The sequence below is a fragment of the Oryzias latipes genome, chromosome 7 (assembly GCF_053564925.1).
Source record: "Oryzias latipes strain Hd-rR chromosome 7, Olatipes_Hd-rR_3.1".
NCBI classification, from domain to species: Eukaryota; Metazoa; Chordata; class Actinopteri; order Beloniformes; family Adrianichthyidae; genus Oryzias; species Oryzias latipes.
The window spans coordinates 10,329,746-10,349,839 of record NC_136243.1 but is presented as its reverse complement, the minus strand read 5'-3'; the positions used below and the strand labels follow the sequence as shown (position 1 = coordinate 10,349,839).

The following is a 20,094-nucleotide window of genomic DNA, read 5'->3' as shown; positions in this document are numbered from 1 at the left end:
AGTGTGAGGACATTGCGGTATCAGTAGCCGTTGCAATGACAACCCGTCACGTCATATCAAAGAAAAACAATTTCAACTTGAAAATAAAAAACAAGATTAAAGTAATTGTAACTAAGTGAAAACACATTTTCGAGAGTGGGGTAATGCAGTTGGACATGTGCATTATCAGAAATTGAAGGACTTCGCAGAACCAATGTCTGATGTGATCAGGCCTCCCAATAATTATGACAGTCACTATGTCGGGCTTAACCCCTCACAAAATAGATAAAAGTTGTGGTGGTTTAGCATTTTTTAAGGTAAATTCTATAAAGAACAACAGAGTTTTCTTGGGGCTATGGTTTTGTTTAAGTTTGATACAAGATTTGTGTACTACAAAAAAACAATAACAAACAAAACATTGGAAAAAATCCTTTTTTTATTCACAAAAAAGCAAGTAACAATGAAGAAAACGTTTCAGTTGGCTCATACTAAGGCTGTTTTATGTAATAAAACATTAAATGATAAATCCTTAAATTTAGTACAACACATATTTGACACTTGAATCATATAGTACAGACCAAACGTTTGGACACACCTTCCCATTCATTTGAATGAGAAGGTGTGTCCAAATTTTTGGTCTGTCCTGTATTTATACTGATCTGCAGCAGAGATGCAATGATTCCCTTCCTCAATTCACTAAAGGCTGCAACATTGGATTTGGTTTTAAACTGAGATTTGTGGCATCCCTAGTATTTCACAAAATTACTATCAGACTTTTTTTGTTTTTAAGAACAAATTCAACCAAGGTAAAACATTTTTGTCATGTTCACAAAAACAGATTCCTTCTTAAGCATATGTCTTTGCATCTATGTCTTTGCATATATATATATGTAAACTGGGACAAAACAAAGAAAAGGTTTTACGCAGAGAATGTGGTAGACATTTCAGGAGTTTCTGAGCCCAAAAGAAATTCTAAATGTCTTCATTTTGTGACACAGCAACGCTGTTCCTGCTGCACACAAACATATAATGGAAAATCTTACAAACTTGTTGTGGGAGCTGTCGGATGTGAGTGAGAATATGTTCACTCATCTGAAGATAAACCAGAGGATTGAGAGCACTGTTCAGACACACAAGCCCCCGACTGATCTGATGACCTGTAAAAACATGTTTATCCCACCAAACACAAATATTCTGTTTGCTCTGAATTCTAGAAAAGAGACTTAGGTTCCTAAAGACGTGATAAGGAATATAACAGACGGAGAAAAGAAGAATCAAGATGAAAAGAAATTTCACACACTTTTGTCTCAGTGTCTTCTCTATAGTGTTCCTGCGACAAAGAACAAAAGTCACATGTCCGTAGCAGCCCAGAGTGATGAGTAATGGGATACAAAATCCAGTGGTTGTCCACACAAGGCTGTATGTTAGGTAATCCTCAGTCTTTTCATGGCTTGTAGAGTGGAAGCACTTTTCTGTGCCATTGACTGATTTTGGAAAAAAGATGTCTGGCATACTTTGAACACTCACCAAAAGCCAAACAAGGACTGAGATCAGCACAGAATGAGTCACAGTTAGTCTTCCCATCATTCTCAGAGGATGGACGATGGCCAGGTACCTGTACACACTAATACAGGTGAGGAACCCGATGCTGCAGTACAAGTTCACGTTGAAGCAGAATCTTGTCATCTTGGAGAAAATGTCCCCAAAAATCCATTTCCTTCCGCTGAAGTAGTACACCATCAAAAAAGGAAGACAAGTTTCTGATCTTATTTCCATTTTCCTTGTGACGCATATATATATAACTTATCCAATTTTGCCACCTTAAATGAAATACTTCTATTGGTAACAAATAATTGAGTTAAATTTAATCAACCTAATTTCTTACGTCTATAAAACTCAATAATTGTTTATACAACTCAAATTTATGTATTTATCTAACTAAACGTCATATTACTCCAATTCAATTAATATTTTTTCCATCTTAATTAATTTTATTTCGTGATCTCTCAAATGTCTAAGTATGAACCGGCAGATATACTCATTTTTATAACAATAAAAAGGACGGGAAAAAAATGCACATTGCGCACAAATTCATTAAAGAATTATCTGTCATTGTCATTACAGTGCTGTTTGGTAGGGGTGCTATATAAACTCATCATCCTCTCCTTCACTCTTACTCATGGTAAAGAGACATAAGCACAGTAGAACAAAATAATTCAGCAAAACACGGTAAAACACAGTAAAACAGCTAAACAACCAAACACATTTGGTCAAAAAGCCACACTTAAAACAAAATCCGTCCAGAAAAGCAAAGGAAATGGTATCCCACAATCCCTTGCGGTGCCAATCTAACAGCAGCACCAAAGTTACACCTACTTAATTGAATTAATTTGAATGAAAGCGAAATAACTGTCTGAAAACTACGTGTTATTTTTAAACTGACTTAACAAAACAAAAAAAAAAATATTTTAACTGAAGCAAATAATTAAGTTAGATCAAAGTAAAAAAGTTTATTTTTCCAACATCCATATGTGGTCTCATCACCCTCTCATGGTGGAAAAAGTATTATCTGAGCTTCTTCATCCACTAAATCATCTTCAAATGGACACGCCATGCTGCTTCACCTCTCTGAAAACAAAGTAACCTTCAACTAAACCTGCTCCAGACCAGGTTATGTTCAGAGCACCAGTTGCCATGGCAACTTGACCTACCCTGAAACAAACCTCCATTTCTGGAACCGAAAGCTGAGGTTATCAACTTCCTTAGCCTCAAACTTACCGTGGGAGCTAGCATAACCTGCTTTCTGGAATACCCCCCTGCTCTGTTTTCAGTGCTTGAGACCCTTAGTGGTTTTTGTCCTGTTTTATTTATTCTGTCTTTTAATAATATTTATAATAATACAATTTTAAAGTTGGAACCACGTTTCCACTTGGTTGAGTCCCCATTTGTATTAGTGTCCGCTCATGTTGCCACACTTTGTTTCTCTTTCCGCTGTGTTCACACCCATGTCTGAAACAAGCTCATCCTTCTCAATTTATGTGGAAATGTGCATGTTGTGCATGCTGCATTCACATGACCACCTCATTAAATAAAGAATAAAAAATGATTGTCTCAGAGTCACAGACAGTGTAGTGAGCAGCAGAAGGGGGGGAGGAGTCCAGAGTTTGAGTGTTTTTTAAAAATGTTCTTGTGTTTCATTGTAGACTGCTTGTTAATCTGTATTTATGTATTTTAGTGTTGCATAACTAACAAAGGCTAGATCTTGTTCTACTGTGTTTATAATAAAAAAAAACTAAATTTAATAAAGATGCCGAGAGAGAGACATTTAGTTCGGTTATTTTAGACACACAAACTTAAAACATCAACACAAACATTGAACAAAATTAACCAAAAAAGGTTTTGGGTGAAGCCAAGACTTATTTCCCTGACCCTGATTACAAACATCACATCTACCTACAAAATTGATAGAACCTTAAAAAAGAGAAAAAAGACGTGGAAAAACAAAACAAAAAACCTTCTCAAAAATACCTCACAACCACAAGAGTCTCTCAGTCCAGAAGTTATTTTTGGAAAATACATTTAAATACATTTAAAAACTTGGATACTCTTGTTTCTTTCTGTTTTTTTGTTTAATTTGTTTATTATTTTCCAAGTCTCTTGTATCTGTAATTTGTGTTGCTCAATTAACTTATGATAATACTGTTTTTTAGATCTTCTTATTAGATTCACCAACTTATTTTTTATTATTTTTATATTTATTTTCTTTTTTCTTTGCTTTTTACTTTTACAAACTGTCTGTATAGTTCATTTGTCTTTTTATAAGCCTTTTCAATACCTTTGGTTATCCAAGGCTTTTCATTATGTTTTCTTTGACTAATTATAATAATTGGACAGTTTAAATTATAAATGTGTCGTTGCAGAAAGGCATCATAAGCTGCATTCACATTCTTAGAAACATAGATTTCATTCCACGTTTGATTACATAGAGCCCTCCTAAATGAATCATTGTTATCAGGATTGCAACACAACATCTTGTACATTTTTCCTGGGTCTGTTATAGATTTTCTTTGAAGAAACATGTTTCAACATTGCAAACACAAGCAAGTGATCAGTAATATCACAAAACAAAAGGCCTCTTCAAGGTTTACTTCCACCATCTTGTTATCATCAAGCCAAGTTTCTGATTCAGCAATCACATTAAATCTTTTTAAAGATTTAAGAAACAGTTCTATAGAAGAAAAAATCTTATATAAACCTCTGCTGTTGAAGTGAATAACTGATAAGCCTTCTTGAGTGTCCACATTATTGTTAAACTGTTCCACAGTATAATAATTAAAACTAATTTCAAGATCATTGTAATAGTTTGAGTCCAGGTCAATGTCATTTTCAAAGTCATGCTTCGTGTTTTCAGATTGATAATGGATATATGAATCAGACTAATTTTCTGTACACTGCATTAAGTGATCCTTTGCAGCTGTGTTAACTTTACAACTTGTTTTATTTTTCATTGTATTGTCTGTCATAATTATCAGGCATCCAGTCCAGTTTCCAAATTAATGTGGGGATACTTCCTAGGTGTTGTTTGAACAGTCCCAAACCCGTTCCCAGCATACACTACCTGCTTATTTCAGTCATTTGAGGTGATCCACTTTCATGTTTGTTATAATTATTGAGCGTGTAGATTCCACTCCGTTGGGTCTGATGTAAACTTTCCCATTCCTTGTCCAAGTTGTCCTTAGTAGCTGAATTTTTTACTTTTTTTTTTAACAGACATTACCTGCACAAAAACAGATGGTTTCATTTCCGGATTTTTCTTTGGAATCGTGTAGCAGGTGGAGATGCCTCGCTTTTCCAGAATGATATTCTTGCTGTTTAGAAATTGCAGAAGTTGTTGTTCCAATGACTTTTAATTCCTCTGTAGGAGCGTCCTCACCTTCATCCATTCCAGATGCTAATTTGGCATAACTGCGATGTTTTGTTTCAAAACATCTTTGTTTTTTGCTAGTTGTTCAAGATCATCAATCCTTTGCTCCACGAGTTCAATCTTGTGGGGTTTTTGAATAATTATTTATTTCAGTTGTCTGATAACCTCAGGAAGATCCATGATACTTTTTTGCTGAGTCATAACTTTACTTATCTCAGAACTCATAAAGGATAGTGATTTTTTAATTTCCTCCATCTCTTCTGACAATTTTTTGGTTGCCATTGTTTTTTACAGTCCAAATTACTCACACTTGTCCAAGTTAGTAGGTAGATTTGGTGAAGCTGCTTTGTCTTGATGGTCCAGGTGTTCTTCAGGCTAAACAGTTCTTGGTATTAATATTCCACCAGATATCCAGCTTTAACTCGCAAATTCACTTCAGATATTTTAAGAGTTTGTAGATTCAGCACTTGGAACCTTTGGATCAGTGTAATTCCATTGGATCTTGTAGATTTTAGTAACTTATGCCTTTGTCACAATTGCCCTTATGGATAGATACGGCTGGCAGCGAACAAAAAGTGGTCAAACCATGGCAGGTGGCCCACACAAAATTTTGTGTTTGGAGACCGCTTGGTGAGCGGCCTTTAGCCCCTAGGCCCCTGTTTTATGGAGTAGGCTCCCAGCTCATGTAAGAGAGGCCGACACAGTCACCACATTCAAAGTTGGGCTTAAAACATTCCTTTTTTGGACAGGCTTATTATTATTAGTTGTTGGTAGGCTGCTAGAAGTTTGAAGCTGGGAAAGTTATGGTGCACTGGGGTTCTGTCCTCTTTTCTCGTCTACTTCTACTCTCCTTCTCTTCTCTATCCTTGATCATTACTTATCATTTAGTTCTCCGTGCCTCCATTTGGTGCAGTGCGATTCATGTATGGTCCTTCATTCCCTCTCCCCAACTGGGGTGACGTCAGACAACAGGACAGGAAGGGTTAACCTTTGTGATATCTTAGATGACCCCACCCTTACATTGACGTGTTATCCCTACCATGACAAAGGTGGATAAAAGTGGAAATATTTCATGTAATCCATGGACACCAGTGAAGATCACAAATCACTGAAGAAAAAAGTTCAGCGCATTGTCTAGTGGGTCTAGATGACCCCACTCCCAATGTTAGAGTGCCTAGGATAGTACAAGGGTTACGAGGAGCACCTGCTGTGAGGAGGCAGCCTCCTCTCAGGCAGAGCAGGAGGTGAGGATTGCAGCAGAGGAGGAAGCACTCATGAATGCACATCAGCACAGCTTGTTCTGGACACTCTGCTTGGAACACTGATGAAGATGAACTTCTGCTTTTCACCACTAGAGGGCAGTTTAAATCCATGCTAATGTTCACTGAAATAATGTAAAAATGTTCTCTGAGAATAATCAATAAGAAATCAATTTTATCACTTGACAAATATACAAATACTGGCAACTAAGTTATATATATGTGTGTGTGTGTGTCTGTGTAAGTGTGTGCGTGTGTGTCTGTGTGTGTATCTTTTACCGTAAGAGCACAATCGCAGTGGCATTATATAAATTTACTTCCCAATCCCTTTCAAGGAACAAAGTAAATTTCCTTTTGACTATAAGTAGGAATAAATATTAAATCTAATCTAATGTGATGTGTGTGTGTGTGTACCGTATGCATTTATGAAAGAAAAAAGTCTATATTTATGAGTAATTACATTGTCAAGAAGAAAGCATCTTCTTCCCTCACCTCTGTGGGTTTTTTCTTTAGCTTCTAAACAATCTAATCTGGCTTCTGCTTTACAGTGGATGCTCCTCCTGACTCATTACTGTCTACTTGGAACATGAAAACACTTGAATGTGTTTGAGGTCACTACAGAAACTGAAAGTCACAGGCGGTTTTCAATCCAGGGACTAACCAGGTCCTGCTGTGTCTCCATGATGAGACAAGATCAGGTGTGCCTGAAACAACTGCTTCAGTATTGATTTGGGTTTACTTCTGATAAATGTAATGCATTTCAACTAAACAAAGAACAAAAGGTCAAATAAAAAACCTCCTCCGCATCACTGTAGTAGATATTTAATGCATGTAATGCATTTAAAATGGGATGTGTCTGAATGTGTGGCCCTGAAATTGACTGCCGACCTGCTCGGGGTATGCCCCACATTTGCTAGCTGGGATAGGCTCCAGTAACCCCATGACCCTGGTAGAGTTTAAACGGGTTTGGAAGATGGATTAGTCAGAGATGTTTTGGATGTGAGTGGCATAATCATAAATAAAAGACCACAGGGAACGTTTTTAAAAATAGTTTAAAAGATGACGGGAGTGGAACTATGAGTTCACAGATGTCAGAAATGAGCCTTCATCTCAGGGTGGATGAAATTTCTCTTCAAAATAAGACGTGAAGCTCAGCCATACCAAGAGTAAACCCTGGAGGAGGTATGAACAATTGGTGAGAATTCTACCTGGACGCCCTCTGAATGAGGTGTTCAAAGCATGACCAGCCAAGAGAATCCCCCCTCCCCCCAAGCAAACTGGGGAAGACGAGGACATGTCAGCACAATCCTGGATGATGGGAAGGCCTGTGAATCATCACCTTTAACCCTATTATGTTTACTTTAGCTCAGCATCTACTTGAAACCAAAAACATTTTCTGATTTTTATTTTTTTATAGTTGGAAATACATTCAGACGTCAAGGGGTTAACTTCAAATGAGCTGTTAAACTAAACTTTAGTTGATAGAACTTTAACTGATCCCACAACGAAGAAATTGGTTTGTCACTTTGACTCAAAAACTAGACAAATATTTAAAAAAACAAATAAATAATAAAGCAATAAAATACAAGAAATAACCCCATGAAGTGTCCAGTCTATGAGTTGAGTGGCTGACAGCAGGAAAGATGTGTGAAAGTGCTGCTTCCTGCAGCGAGGTGTTCAGGTCTCTGACAGAAGGAGCTGCTCAGTGCAGCCATGGTCTCTTACAAAGGGTGATGCGGATCGTCCAAAAGTGTACAAATGTGTACAAAGTTGTACAAAAGTGTTGTAAAAGTGAAAAAATTTCAGCAACAGAATGAAATTAATAATGTTTTTAATAGTAACACAGATCATGTATTGCTCTTTTAAAGCAAATACAGAAATAAGCCACCCAGTTACTGTTATGAAAACCTATTTAGGTGCAAACGCCATTTCTACCACTTCCTAAGAGATTAAAAAAGACTAATGTAGCAGGAAGTTGTGTGACTAATGTGATATCAAAAAGAGTGATCTGTCACTTTCACTGTTGCCCTCATTATCAGAAGAATCAAAAGAAAAGACAAAGTCAGAAAAGTAAACTACTTCTATCCTGTCTGCCAGGAAGTTTCCGTTTTATGCTTTCAGGGCAGTGGCGCCTCCAGAAATTTTTCATGGGGGTGGCCGGTAGGGGGCCATATTAAATTTTGGGGTGGCACACAAAAACCATGAGCTAAATTTTTTAAATTCATTCTACTAAACGTAGTAAAACAACCTTTAGAAAACCAACAGAAAGTTAAATGCCTACTGATTTTTTTCTAGAACATTAACTTATAGTTGATACTACTATAAATTCTAGTAGATATCATTAGGCCAGTGTTTTTCAATCATTTTTGAGCCACGGCACACTTTAACCTTGACAAACCAGCAAAAAAAAATGTAAAACATTTTTTAGAAAAAAAGGAGAAACTCATGGTCTGTTTTGATCTACAGTCCCTCTGCAATCTCACATGCATTTTTGTGATAATTGTGGCAGAAAAAGCTGATGTAATAAAAGTTAAGTGAAAAGATTCAAAAACTGTTTGATGTGTGTTCATTGTTGTTTCAAGACATTAAGAGGACTCATTGTGCGCTGAGATGCTGTCACTTTAACCCAATGCATCATGGGAGATGTAAACAGCCGCCAAACGCAAAAAGACTAGCGTCTCTGAGCTTCATTGTTTTGTTCACTTTTCACGGTCTGATACCAGATTCTGTGGAAAGCTACACCACTAAAGATGAGCTTTATCTGGTACTTTTGTTGGAACTGAGCGGCTTTATGAGCAGAATCAGAACAAGGAAGTGAAGACTTTAACTACTTCTGATTGGTCAGACTGATGACATGTGATTAAGCCTCCAAGAATGATTGGTGGAGACAGTAAAAGGGGCGGGACCTTTCAGAAAACAGTTAAAACTGCAGCTAAATTGGCGTACCGCCATTCTTATCAAAATGTTTTTAAATAGAATCAAATAAACACAAAGAAAAAAGTATTTACGATCTTTCATATTCCTAATTTCTCAGTGTTTTATCAGGGGCTGTTTGGATGAACACAGAGCTGATATCCTGGAGATGGGAAATGTTTTAGATCAGTTAATGATGGTAATTTACCACGGCACACTGGTGCGCTGCTGCACACTGGTTGAAAAACACTGCATTAATTCTAACTTCACCAGTTGGTCCAGGAACAGGTGGAAGACTTTTTGCTGAGTTCTGCCTTGTTTCTCTGAGCAATGATGCTGACTGTCCCTCATCAGATGCCGTCTCATCTTTGTCTTCCTCATTCTCTTCTGTCATTCATGCTGGCTGTGGATCATGCTGCTCTGTCTCATCTTCCTCCTCACTACACCTCTGTTGCTCCCCTACCATCTCTTTCGCTCCTTCTGCTGTACTTTTCTTCTTAAAATAAGAATATATGTCGAATTTCTCTTCATTCTCTGAAAATTGACTTACACAAGCATCAACTATGACTATAGGTAACTATGTGGAAACAGGACAAAAACCCATCAAAATGTTGTGGTAACACAACAACCAGTGCTTAAATAGTGCCATAAAAATGAGAGGCGTGTGTGACAGGGCCATTCTTTTTTACATATTAATAAAAAGTAATGGCACACCCACCACCGCTGATGATGTGGCGTATTTGCACCAAGTATTTGCGCAAAATACAGATCAGGTGACCTAAAGTACAGTAAAGAGATTGTTAAAAGACACCACTGAAAATATTTAACAGGCATGAAAAGAAAAATGTAGTGTTTTGGGATGTGTGATTGTGTGCGTGTGTGAGTGCGTGCGCGCGCATGTGTGTGTGTGTGTGCTTGCGTGCAGAAACTGGTGCTCGCGCGATGCAGGAAGAGAGGGGGGAGAGCGCGTGTGAGGGTGTGGAGCGCATACACGCGAGGTCATTCGCCGTTTTGGACTTATGGAAAAAGTAATAAAGAAAGTTCATCTTTAGTGACTGAGACTGGTTCTTTCGTCTGACCGGCCCAGAGGATCTGAGGGTTCGAACGCGGAAGTGAACCACGCGTCTTATTCATTCTGCGTCCAGCGGCTCCTCTGTAGATGTCTGCGCACTCAAAGGCAGCAGGTAGGGGAGGGGGGGGGGCCGGTTTAGGTGATCAGAGCGACTTGCCGCTTGCTGGCTGTGCATTTGGGATGAAACGCACAACTGATGCTACCACAGCTTATAGTGGCTACTGGGGTGGCCACTGGGGTGGCCAGGTGTCGGAGAGGGGTGGCCATGGCCACCCCCCCTGGCCACCCCCTGGTGGCGCCACTGTTTCAGGGGGGAAATCTCTTTTTGTGATGTTAAATATCTGAAACCAAAAAATGAAGTCATGCTGTCACACTACTGTTTTAGGGGGATTTCACATCTAGTTGATTTAAATTGTCTTTTTGTCTAGGGACCAGCAACCTGTCTAAAGGGACTAAAGATGGAAATTAGTCTAAAAGGCTATGATGTTGTATATTTGCATTTGTAAATGTTAAATTGATATATCCTGTCCCCTTTCTTACGCAAACAAGCAAACAAACAGAGTATAACATAACTCAGTCACTTTCAGCAATACAGTCATGGTTGTATGCTGTGATGAGCGTAACTGTTTCTCAACACAAATGTGTCAGCTTGAAAACGTGCATCAGGGCTTTTGTGGGTAATGTTTCCTTTGTGCACCCATGCGGTTTTTATCTGCCCCCCAGCTTCCCGCTGAACAGTACACTTCTGTTTTTCTTTTGTTTTATTATTATTATGTGAGCATGCATACCTAAAAGAATGTGGTCTCTAATGCACCCAAATAATTCAGAGATAAATCTGTGGCTGAAACTAATGTGGTACCACCATAAACTGAACATCTTATTTGTTTTCTTTTAATATTCCTTTTTTAACAAAACTTTTTCCTATGACAGACATGCAACGCTGAAGGCTAGGAACCTTCAGAGTGGGTTGTTGGTTCATTACAGGACTACATGCATGACCAGAAACCTCCCATACTCCGTCCTTAGAGACAATCTCATTGCAAAGATCCTATTTTTGTTTTAGTGTAACACACAACTCACAGGCCTGGACTCAAACGCTCTGCAAAACTGATGCCAACACATCTGTTATAGGGCCTATATTTTACAAAATCAAGCTTTTTGAGCTATTGTTTGTATTATAATGTTCATTATTCACTATAATCAACCCCAAAGTGTGATTATATATGGTTAAAACCATCAAAAACACAACTTTTAGTGGAGTGTCTTCAAAGAAACATTTTTCTGAATGCTGAATAATACAGCAAAAGTTAAAACAGCATAAAAATACACAATAAAATATCCATATCCATCCTTAGAAACAAAAATTAAATCAGACAGGATGCTCAATTCACGGAGCTAGACAGATATACAGGACAGGTGCTAAGAGCTACTGAAAAGTAATCATCTGGCAGGGAGAAAGAGAAAGGTGCAGGCTTTTAAAGACATGGTGATGAGATGAGAATCAGGTGTGCAGTGTAGAGAGGCAGCAGGGAGAAGGTCAGCCACGCCCCCTGCTCCACTCTGATCATAACACACAAATCATGGAAGCCTGAATCTCGCGTCGGACGGTTTCTTCCGCGAAGTGCGTTAAAAAGTGATAATGCATACTTCGAAGGCCATTTACCCGCTTATACCATGGTCACTTACAAAAGCAATAAATATTAACCAGTTTTTAGTCCTTAATTCTTGTTTTTTTTTTGCGGTTTGGATCGCTTTTCTCACAAAAAGCTTACTATTTGTTACGTGGTGCAGCGCGACATAACAAATAGTCCGCTTCTCGCCGCACCACCGCTGCACTCAAGATTCGGCAATATAAAGCGAAATATATATGCTGATCTTTCCGAATCAAGTATTCACCCGGGCCATGGTATAATTGTGGTTAAAACCTCCACCAGCCTACTTGGCAAACTCCCCCCTGGACTGTCTTCTGTGCCCCCTTCTGTTCTCCCTCTACACATCAGACTGCACTGTTTCACACACCTCCAATGCAATTCTCTAATTTGCTGATGACACCACCATGGTAGGCCTGATCTCAAATGGCGATGAGACGCCGTACAAGGCAGAAATCAGCAACCCGCCCATGTGGAGCTCGGAAAACAACTTGTCTCTAAATGTTCAGAAGAGCAAAGAACTTCAGACTTTGGTAAACACAATCGCCCCTGTACTAATTAATGGAGAACAGGTGGACTGCGTCCCCTCCATCAGATTCCCGGGCATCACCATCTCTGCTGACCTGTTATTTTCATTTTTTTTACTCATTGTTTTCCAGTGTGCTGCAGATGATGAACCACAATTAAACTTTGCTGACAGTTGCAATAAAGTATATTCTATTCTATTCTATTCTATTCTATTCTATTCTATTCTATTCTATTCTATTCTATTCTATTCTAAATGCATAAATCACTAGTCTCCACCAGTCTCACTGCTTCAGGAGATCGTTTTCTCTCTGATGTTTGTGTTCTGAGGAAAGCAAATTCACACTGCAGTGCACCTTATTTAGAAAATAAAGAATAAATGATAAACAATTTGTCATGGTCAGAACACGTGACAATTGCTGTAACCCGGAAGGAAGAGACAGGTAGGTGGAAAGGTAAGTAATGAGTTTTATTTTGAAAGGCCAGCGGATCTTGATGAGTAATGAGTCTTGGAGATCTGACGGAGCGGAGACTGTGACGAAGATATGGTTTTCAGGGTTCGTGGTAAGGACTCGGCTGAGTCGGGACGCTGGACCAAAGTTCAGGATGTGGCAGGAGCGTATAGTCAGCGGCGTGGCTGGATTTATTTGGCTGTGGCAAGGCTGGAGTTCTTGACTGTGGCGTGGCCGGAGTTCTTGGCTGTGGCGTGGCTGGAGTTCTTGAGGAGCGTTTGGACTTTCAGCTTCTGCTCGAGGTGGTGGATGACCTAAAGCACAGCAAAACAAGGTAAGCATGGAGTAGCAACACATGGGGGAGGGGGGGCAGACGTAGAGCTAACAAGACTAAGCACCATCAGGGTTAACGGACTGGGCAAGAATGCTGGAGCTGGGTCTCCTAATGAAATAGGTGTCTTAATGAGGTGAGTAGTCACAGCTGAGAGTCAGGAGCAGAGCAGAACTGGGAGGGGGAGAAGTCTGACAGAGGCACCATGACAGTACCCTCCCTCAATGAGCCTCCATTTAAAAACACTGACGTTTTTACTTTTTTTTTTAAAGGAAATGAACTGAAACGCAGATCCAGGTGGGCACGATGCAGCGATGAACTTCCAGAATCCGGGAGACAGTGAACGCCGGAGCGCCGTCAACGATACGGGTGGGAGGAGAAGCGTAAGGGCGGGCATAAAGGGACTGTCCAAAAAGGGTTTAATCTGGGTGATGTGGAAAGACGGGGGTAGACGGAGGCGGACACAGGTGGGGTTGAAGACTTTCTCGATGACGTAGGGACCGATGAAACCTGGAGCCAGTTTGCGGGATGTGGAATGAATGGGGATGTTCTTTGAAGAAAGCCAAACCTTTTGCCCGGGTTGAAAAGCGGGACCCTCCACCCTGTGCCTGTTGGCGATGCGACAATTACTCTCCTTAGTGCGGAGATGAGCCTCGCGGGTTTCAGTCCAAATGCGTTGGCAGTGCTGAAGGGGATGCTGAACAGAAGGCACAGCCAAGTCAAGCTCCTGAGAAGGGAACAGTGGAGGTGAGTAGCCAAGATAGGTTTCGAATGGGGAGACACCAGTAGCAGAGGAGGGATGCGAGTTGTAAGCGTATTCAATCAATATAAGGTACTTAGCCCATTCTGTGTTGTTTTGGGCCGCGAGACAACGAAGGCCGGCCTTGAGTTCTTGATTGGCCCGCTCAGCCTGTCCATTGGACTGCGGGTGGTAACCTGAGGACAGGCTGACAGTGGCACCCAGAGCAGTACAAAAAGCCTCCCATACCTGGGATTTCAATTGAGGCCCTCGATTGGAAACTATGTCAGTGGGTATGCCGTGGTGACGAAAACCCTGGTTCACGAGAATGTCAGCAGTCTCAGTGGCAGAAGGGAGCTGAGGAAGGGGAATAAATTGGACGGCCTTAGAAAAACGGTGTACTACAGTGAATATTAACGTGTTGCCTTGAGAGGGGGGCAGTCCGGTGACGAAATCCACAGCAATGTGGGACCAGGGACGGTGTGGAGTGGGCAAAGGATGGAGGAACCCAGCGGGAGGTGTGTTGGCGCACTTGGAGCAGGCACAGACTGTGCAGGCAGTAATAAACCCCCGAACATCCTGGTCCATGTGAGGCCAGAAGAACTTTTTCCGAATGAGGGAGAGGGTTCTAAAGACTCCTCCGTGACAGTTGATGCGAGAACTGTGACCCCAGGCTATGACGTCCGATCTGAGGGAGGACGGAACATAAAGAACACCGTCAGGACAGGGGGCATGGTCGGTTTCCTCACCTTGGGCATCTTTGACGCGTGTCTCAATGTCCCATGTGAGGTTGTCCTCGATGCAGGTGGCAGGAACGATGGTGGCAGGAGAGGAAGTATCGTCCGGGCTGTATTTCCTGGAGAGGGCGTCTGGTTTGATTCTGCGGCTTCCTGGTCTGTAGGTAATAGTGAATTTAAACCGGCCAAAAAACAGCCACCACCGAGCTTGGCGAGAGTTAAGTCTTTAGCTGTATGTAAGTAGGCCAGGTTCTTATGGTCCATCCAAACTATGAAAAGGTGAGTAGCTCCCTCCAGCCAGTGACGCCACTCCTCCAGTGCCAACTTGATTGCTAGTAGTTCGCAGTTGCCCACATCATAATTACGTTCAGCCGGGGATAGCTTGCGTGAGAAGAAGGTGCAAAGTTTTAATTTTCCCGAAGTATCCTCTCTTTGGGACAGAACGGCCCCAACTCCGGTGTCAGAGGCGTCAACTTCGACTATAAATTGTCTAGTGGTTTCCGGTTGAATGAGAATGGGGGCGGAAACAAAGAGTGATTTAAGTTTGTCAAACGCCTTCTGGGCCTCAGGGTTCCATTGGTAAGGTTTGGAAATGGAAGTGAGCTGAGTAAGGGGGGAGCTACACTGCTGTAGTTTGCAAACCCCAGGAATTGCTGTAGTTTCCTGCGTGTACTGGGCGGTTCTCACTGGGAAATGGCTTTGAGCTTGGCCGGGTCAGGGCGAATAATACCAGCCTCGAAGATGAACCCCAAAAACTGAATGGACGAGGTGTGAAATTGAAATTTTTTGCCTTTGACTTATATGGTTTTCCAGAAGTCTGGACAAAACAAGACGTATATGGTTTTCGTGCTGAACAAGGTTGGTAGAAAAAAAGATGTCGTCGAGATAAACGAACACAAACCGGTTTATGAAATCATGGAGGACATCGTTTATCAACCTCTGGAAGACAGCGGGGGCGTTGGTTAGGCCGAAAGGCATTACAAGATACTCGTAATGTCCTAGGGGGGTATTAAAAGCCATCTTCCATTCATTGCCTTCCTTTATACGAAAGAGGTGGTAAGCGTTGCGGAGATCTAGTTTGGAGAAAATTTGGGTGCCCTAGACAGAGTCAAAAACCGAACTGATGAGTGGAAGGGAATATTTGTCTTTTACTGTTATTTGGTTAAGTTCACGATAATCAATGCAGGGTCGAAGAGATTTATCTTTCTCCTCGACAAAGAAGAAGCCAGCACCGACAGGAGAAGAAGAGGGGCGAATGTGGCCTGAGGAGAGCGCCTCATGGATGTAGGCCTCCATGGCCGTCTTTTCGGGGCCTGAGAGGTTAAACAGATGACCCTTAGGGAGAGTGGAACCAGGAAGTAATTCTATTGAACAATCGTAAGGTCTATGTAGGGGTAGAGAGCTAGCCTTGGCTTTACTGAAAACCGCTTTGAGTTCGTGATAACAGGACGAAACGGATGAGAGATCAATGATTTCGATAATGGGAAGATCGGAAGACGGGACGGAGGGTATAGCAGACTGTAAGCAGTTAGCCATGCAAAAGGCGCTCCAATTAATAAAGCGTTGATTCGCCCAGTTGAATTGGGGGTTGTGAATCTTGAGCCATAAATAGCCAAGAACCACAGGACTATGAGGTGAAGAAGTAACAGAAAACCGGACGTGTTCAAGATAGTTACCAGACGTGATGAAAAGCAGGGACTTGGTACGGTGAGTAATAAACGAAAGATGTTGACCCCCCCAAACCCCCTTTAATGGGGGTGTCAAGGGGCTCTATGGGAAGACAGAGCTGTTTAAGCAAGGTGAGATCGATGAGACTCTGCTCAGCTCCAGAGTCTACGAGAGCATGGGTGTCTGTAACTTTAAAATTGAAACAAAGCTTGACAGGTAAATAACAAAAGTCTTTTCTGATGGATACGACTGACTTACCCGCCAGCGGCCTGTCCTCTAGTGGGGGGTTCAGGAGTTTAAACGGAGCGAGCATTGTGAGACTTGGTGTCCATGATTCCCGCAGTAGAAACACAGTCCTTCCTCTCTGCGTTTCTGACGGTCCTCCGCAGATAACCGAGAATGACCAATTTGCATGGGTTCTTCTGGAGGACTTCAAGCTCTAAAATCTATGCACTCAAGGTTAAAAAACAAACAGAAAAGTTTAGGTGTGCAGTAACTACCTGACCTGGAAATCCCTTCAATGTAACTCTAACAAGACGAGTGGAACGGAAAAATAGAGGGGGTTTCAACATGAGTAGATGCAGCTGATTGACGTCTAAATATATTTTATTCAAACAGAGATCTGCATGAACCCTGGTAGGACTTAAGATCAAAGTCAGTCGTCAGTAAGTCTTGAGCCGTGACAGTAAAGTGTGTTCTGCCATAAATACTCTAATACGAACAGCAGCTGCACTAGTTGTTCTTACGTCTCTCACGTGTTCAAATTGCAGTTAGGTTTCCCTCTCCTCATCTCAGGTCGGTTTTCATGCAAAAACACATAAAAATCAATCAGATCAAAGCGGATTGAAGTTATGCAAAAACCTTACAGGATAAGCAATAGACTTATTTCAGTCAGTGTTTATTTTAAAAACATGATGGTAAAAGGTAGCATTCTATTTTAGTATCTCTTTACTGCTTGCATTGGTTTAAGACAGTTGTAAGCAGTGTGTTACCATGACTGCTTTTTGATGGACTTTTCTTGGATGTTTTGCTCAAAAAAGAATGAAAAAACTGACAAAAAAAAAACGTTCTATAAAGCCATGAGGGAATTTAAAGAGGATATTTCACACAATTCAGAAAAATTCTATTCAGTTTTTTACAGCAAGACATCTGATTTACATGGTTAATGACACATAAAACGTGATGTCTAAGAGAGCTCAACACACTGTGAAACAATATAACAACTCAAATGATGAGCTTCAAGCAAATAAAAAATCCTCCATCAATTCGTCAATCAGCACTGCTGCTTTTCTCTGTTTCACCTCTTTAGAAGAACACTAAGGTGAAAAAGCTAAGACAAAAATCTAATCATCACTTAAAGATAGTATAGTTTCCTCTCATGAAACCCTTTCAACATCATTCTGTCTTCAAACACGTGGTCATATTCATGCTGAGATTGACTCATTGACATCAGAAAAACTCTGGGGTTGCAACTCAAACCCTACAAATGAGCTTTTCAATAATAAACTATTAGCTGCTAAGATTGTTTGGTTTGTTAAAAAAACCACTTCAATTTTGATTTTCAGTTTACAGTTCAAAGATTTATTCCCTTTTTCCACAAATATTGATGTGTTCCCAGTGGTGCTTCTGAGAAAAATACCACAGGTCTGAGTAGATTTTGTAGATACCAGGTTATTCTTTTAGTATGTCTAATATCACAATCTGATCAGGTTGCTTTACAAAATGGAAAAAAAAAGTAATCTGAAATTCCCTAAATCTTTACACTGCACTTTCAGGCGTGGTAGTGGAGGTTTAATGATGGGGGCTTGCTTTAAAGGCACAGATCATGAAGTCCTTGCATTTACTAAATCAACTCAGAGTTCCTTGGAGCAACAGAAAACTCTGCTTTCCCCATTAAACCCATGTCTGAGACTGAGTCTGGCAACCAGAAAATGATGCAGCAAATCTATACCACAGAAAAAAATTAGTTGGTCATTCTAGGACGTAAATACAAGATAAGATAAAAGGGGCGGGTCTAATTTATAGTCTTGACGCCTCAAACCACATTACTGATCAGATTCACATCACATTTCCTACTGATCAGATGTATTTATAGAAACTGCATCTATCAGCGGGCGACAGATCCACACGGAAGAGCTCAGGCTCATTAAAGCCTCACTGAAGCCCCTTTACATAGTCCTATGTCCACTTTCAAGCATTTACTCCTCATTAGCAAATTATCTAAAAGTAAATGCAGAAAAACATTTAAGTCTGCACAGACAAGCATGAAAGCCTTTTGTCAGGCTGTGGTCGTATTTGGTTCTGTTTGTTCTGGGTGTTTTGTATTGTTTTCTATCAGAGTGGGACTTTGTTGGTTTTGTGGATCTTTGTGTCTGTCTGTTTATTTTCAGGTGTGTTGTGTTAAGGGCAGCCTTCAAAAGCACCATTTGGATCTTTAGCCTATGAGAAGGGAGCTTGATGCTCTGCTCCACCTGTTTTGAATGTGTTGCGCTGTGTAGTTATTTTTTATTTTTCTTTTTTAAAGTTTTGTGTACTTTGTTGTTTTGTGTTGAGGCCCACTCTGTGTTTGTTTGTAGTTTTGTTTAAGTGAAGCTGTAGGGGTGAACTACCAGTTTCTTTAGTACTCCTTTTCTCCTGTTTATGTTAGTCTAGGGAGGTTAGTGTTTGTCTTTGTTTTCCCTTTTCTTTTGGTGAAGGTAAGATTGTTTTCTGGGGATAAGGTAGGTTGAAGTTGTTTGTTATTTTGGCATTGGTTCACCCTGAAGCCTTTTTGCTTCCCTTTTAAGTTATTGTTGTTTGTTATTTCTTAATTTGTAAATACATTTGTAATATTTTGTATGGAGACATTCGTTTGGTGTTTCTGTTCAATAAAATTTGGTGGTCAAAACATTACCTTTATGTTATGCTCCTCCGGGTCCCCCTAGACATAAAAAGGGGCGGAACACTTCTATTAATACTTCCTCTATGTTGAGTGCTTTACAGTTCAGTCAAAAAAGGAAGGTATAGTCGCTTTGCCTGTGCATTAACAATGACAGAACATCGCACAGATCATAGAAACTTTCCTGAAAAGTTCCATTTAAATTTCTGAGCACACTTTCTGCAGAAGCAGGGAGCTCACCTGCACTGTCACACCTGCGGAGCTTCATGTTTTCCGGCTGGTTGGGCTCCATTGTTTGCATACGCTCCAAAGTGGCCTCCGCTGGACCATCGAGGTGACCGGCAAACAGGTTTCATCCAGTGTTACAAGAGGGAAGGCTCTTTTTAGAGAAGATGAATGCCTGCACTAAAGCATTCTCAGCCCACCCCCACTTCTGTGATAAATCTCTTTTTGCAACACATGAGACATATGATAGCAGTACGCCGGGCTTGTCCTTTGGTGTTTGGCAGGGCCGAGGCTCACTGCAGACTGCAAGACGAGGGGAGAGGCAGCATGCAGGAGGCGTCATAGGGGAGGCAAAGGCCATCGGCAAGTTGTTTCTGACCATAGAGACATTTTTGTTTACAGTCTGCACCAGTCCTTTCCTGGAAAGCAGTGTGAGCGTTGCAGTTTGCTGAAAGGTATGCACGGGCTTCTACAAATGGGGAGGGGGGACCCTTGAAATGCAAAGACCTGCCTGTGACATAAACTAATACCCTGATGCCCCATTCCACATACCAAGACTGAGGAATCCTGTGACAAAAACACCTGATCTGAAAAATTTGGAAATATATTTTGATGTTAAACTTTTTCAAATCAGGATAAACACTTTGATGAGCATTAATGCTAAATCTGCAGAGGAAATAGTTATAGATATGCCTTTATTGTAACTGTCTGCATGTACAATGAGATTAAAAGCCATCACCATA

The 20,094-nt window shown here is 40.7% G+C and overlaps 1 protein-coding gene across 5 annotated transcripts; it reads right to left on the bottom strand.

Moving 5' to 3' along the window:
* Positions 1-397: 397 nt before the first annotated feature.
* Positions 398-19,685, bottom strand: LOC101173225 (P2Y purinoceptor 1-like). 5 transcript variants are annotated; one of them, XM_078950196.1, is made up of 4 exons: positions 19,367-19,685; positions 16,995-19,168; positions 16,507-16,701; positions 398-13,087 (listed from the first exon to the last, which is right to left on the bottom strand). In XM_078950196.1, the coding sequence occupies exon 4, from the start codon at positions 1,753-1,755 to the stop codon at positions 952-954; it is 804 nt and encodes a 267-aa protein (XP_078806322.1). In that variant the 5' UTR covers positions 1,756-13,087; positions 16,507-16,701; positions 16,995-19,168; positions 19,367-19,685; the 3' UTR covers positions 398-951. The 5 variants fall into 5 exon arrangements, with proteins under 5 accessions (XP_078806322.1, XP_078806321.1, XP_078806320.1 ...); XM_078950195.1 differs by having other exon boundaries at positions 19,142-19,168; XM_078950194.1 differs by having other exon boundaries at positions 16,507-16,694; positions 19,142-19,168.
* Between the last annotated feature and the right edge of the window lie 409 nt (positions 19,686-20,094).

Bases quoted from the DNA above. Each gene is read 5' to 3' on its own strand.
- LOC101173225 (XM_078950196.1), bottom strand. From the start codon at position 1,755: ATGGAAATAAGATCAGAAACTTGTCTTCCTTTTTTGATGGTGTACTAC.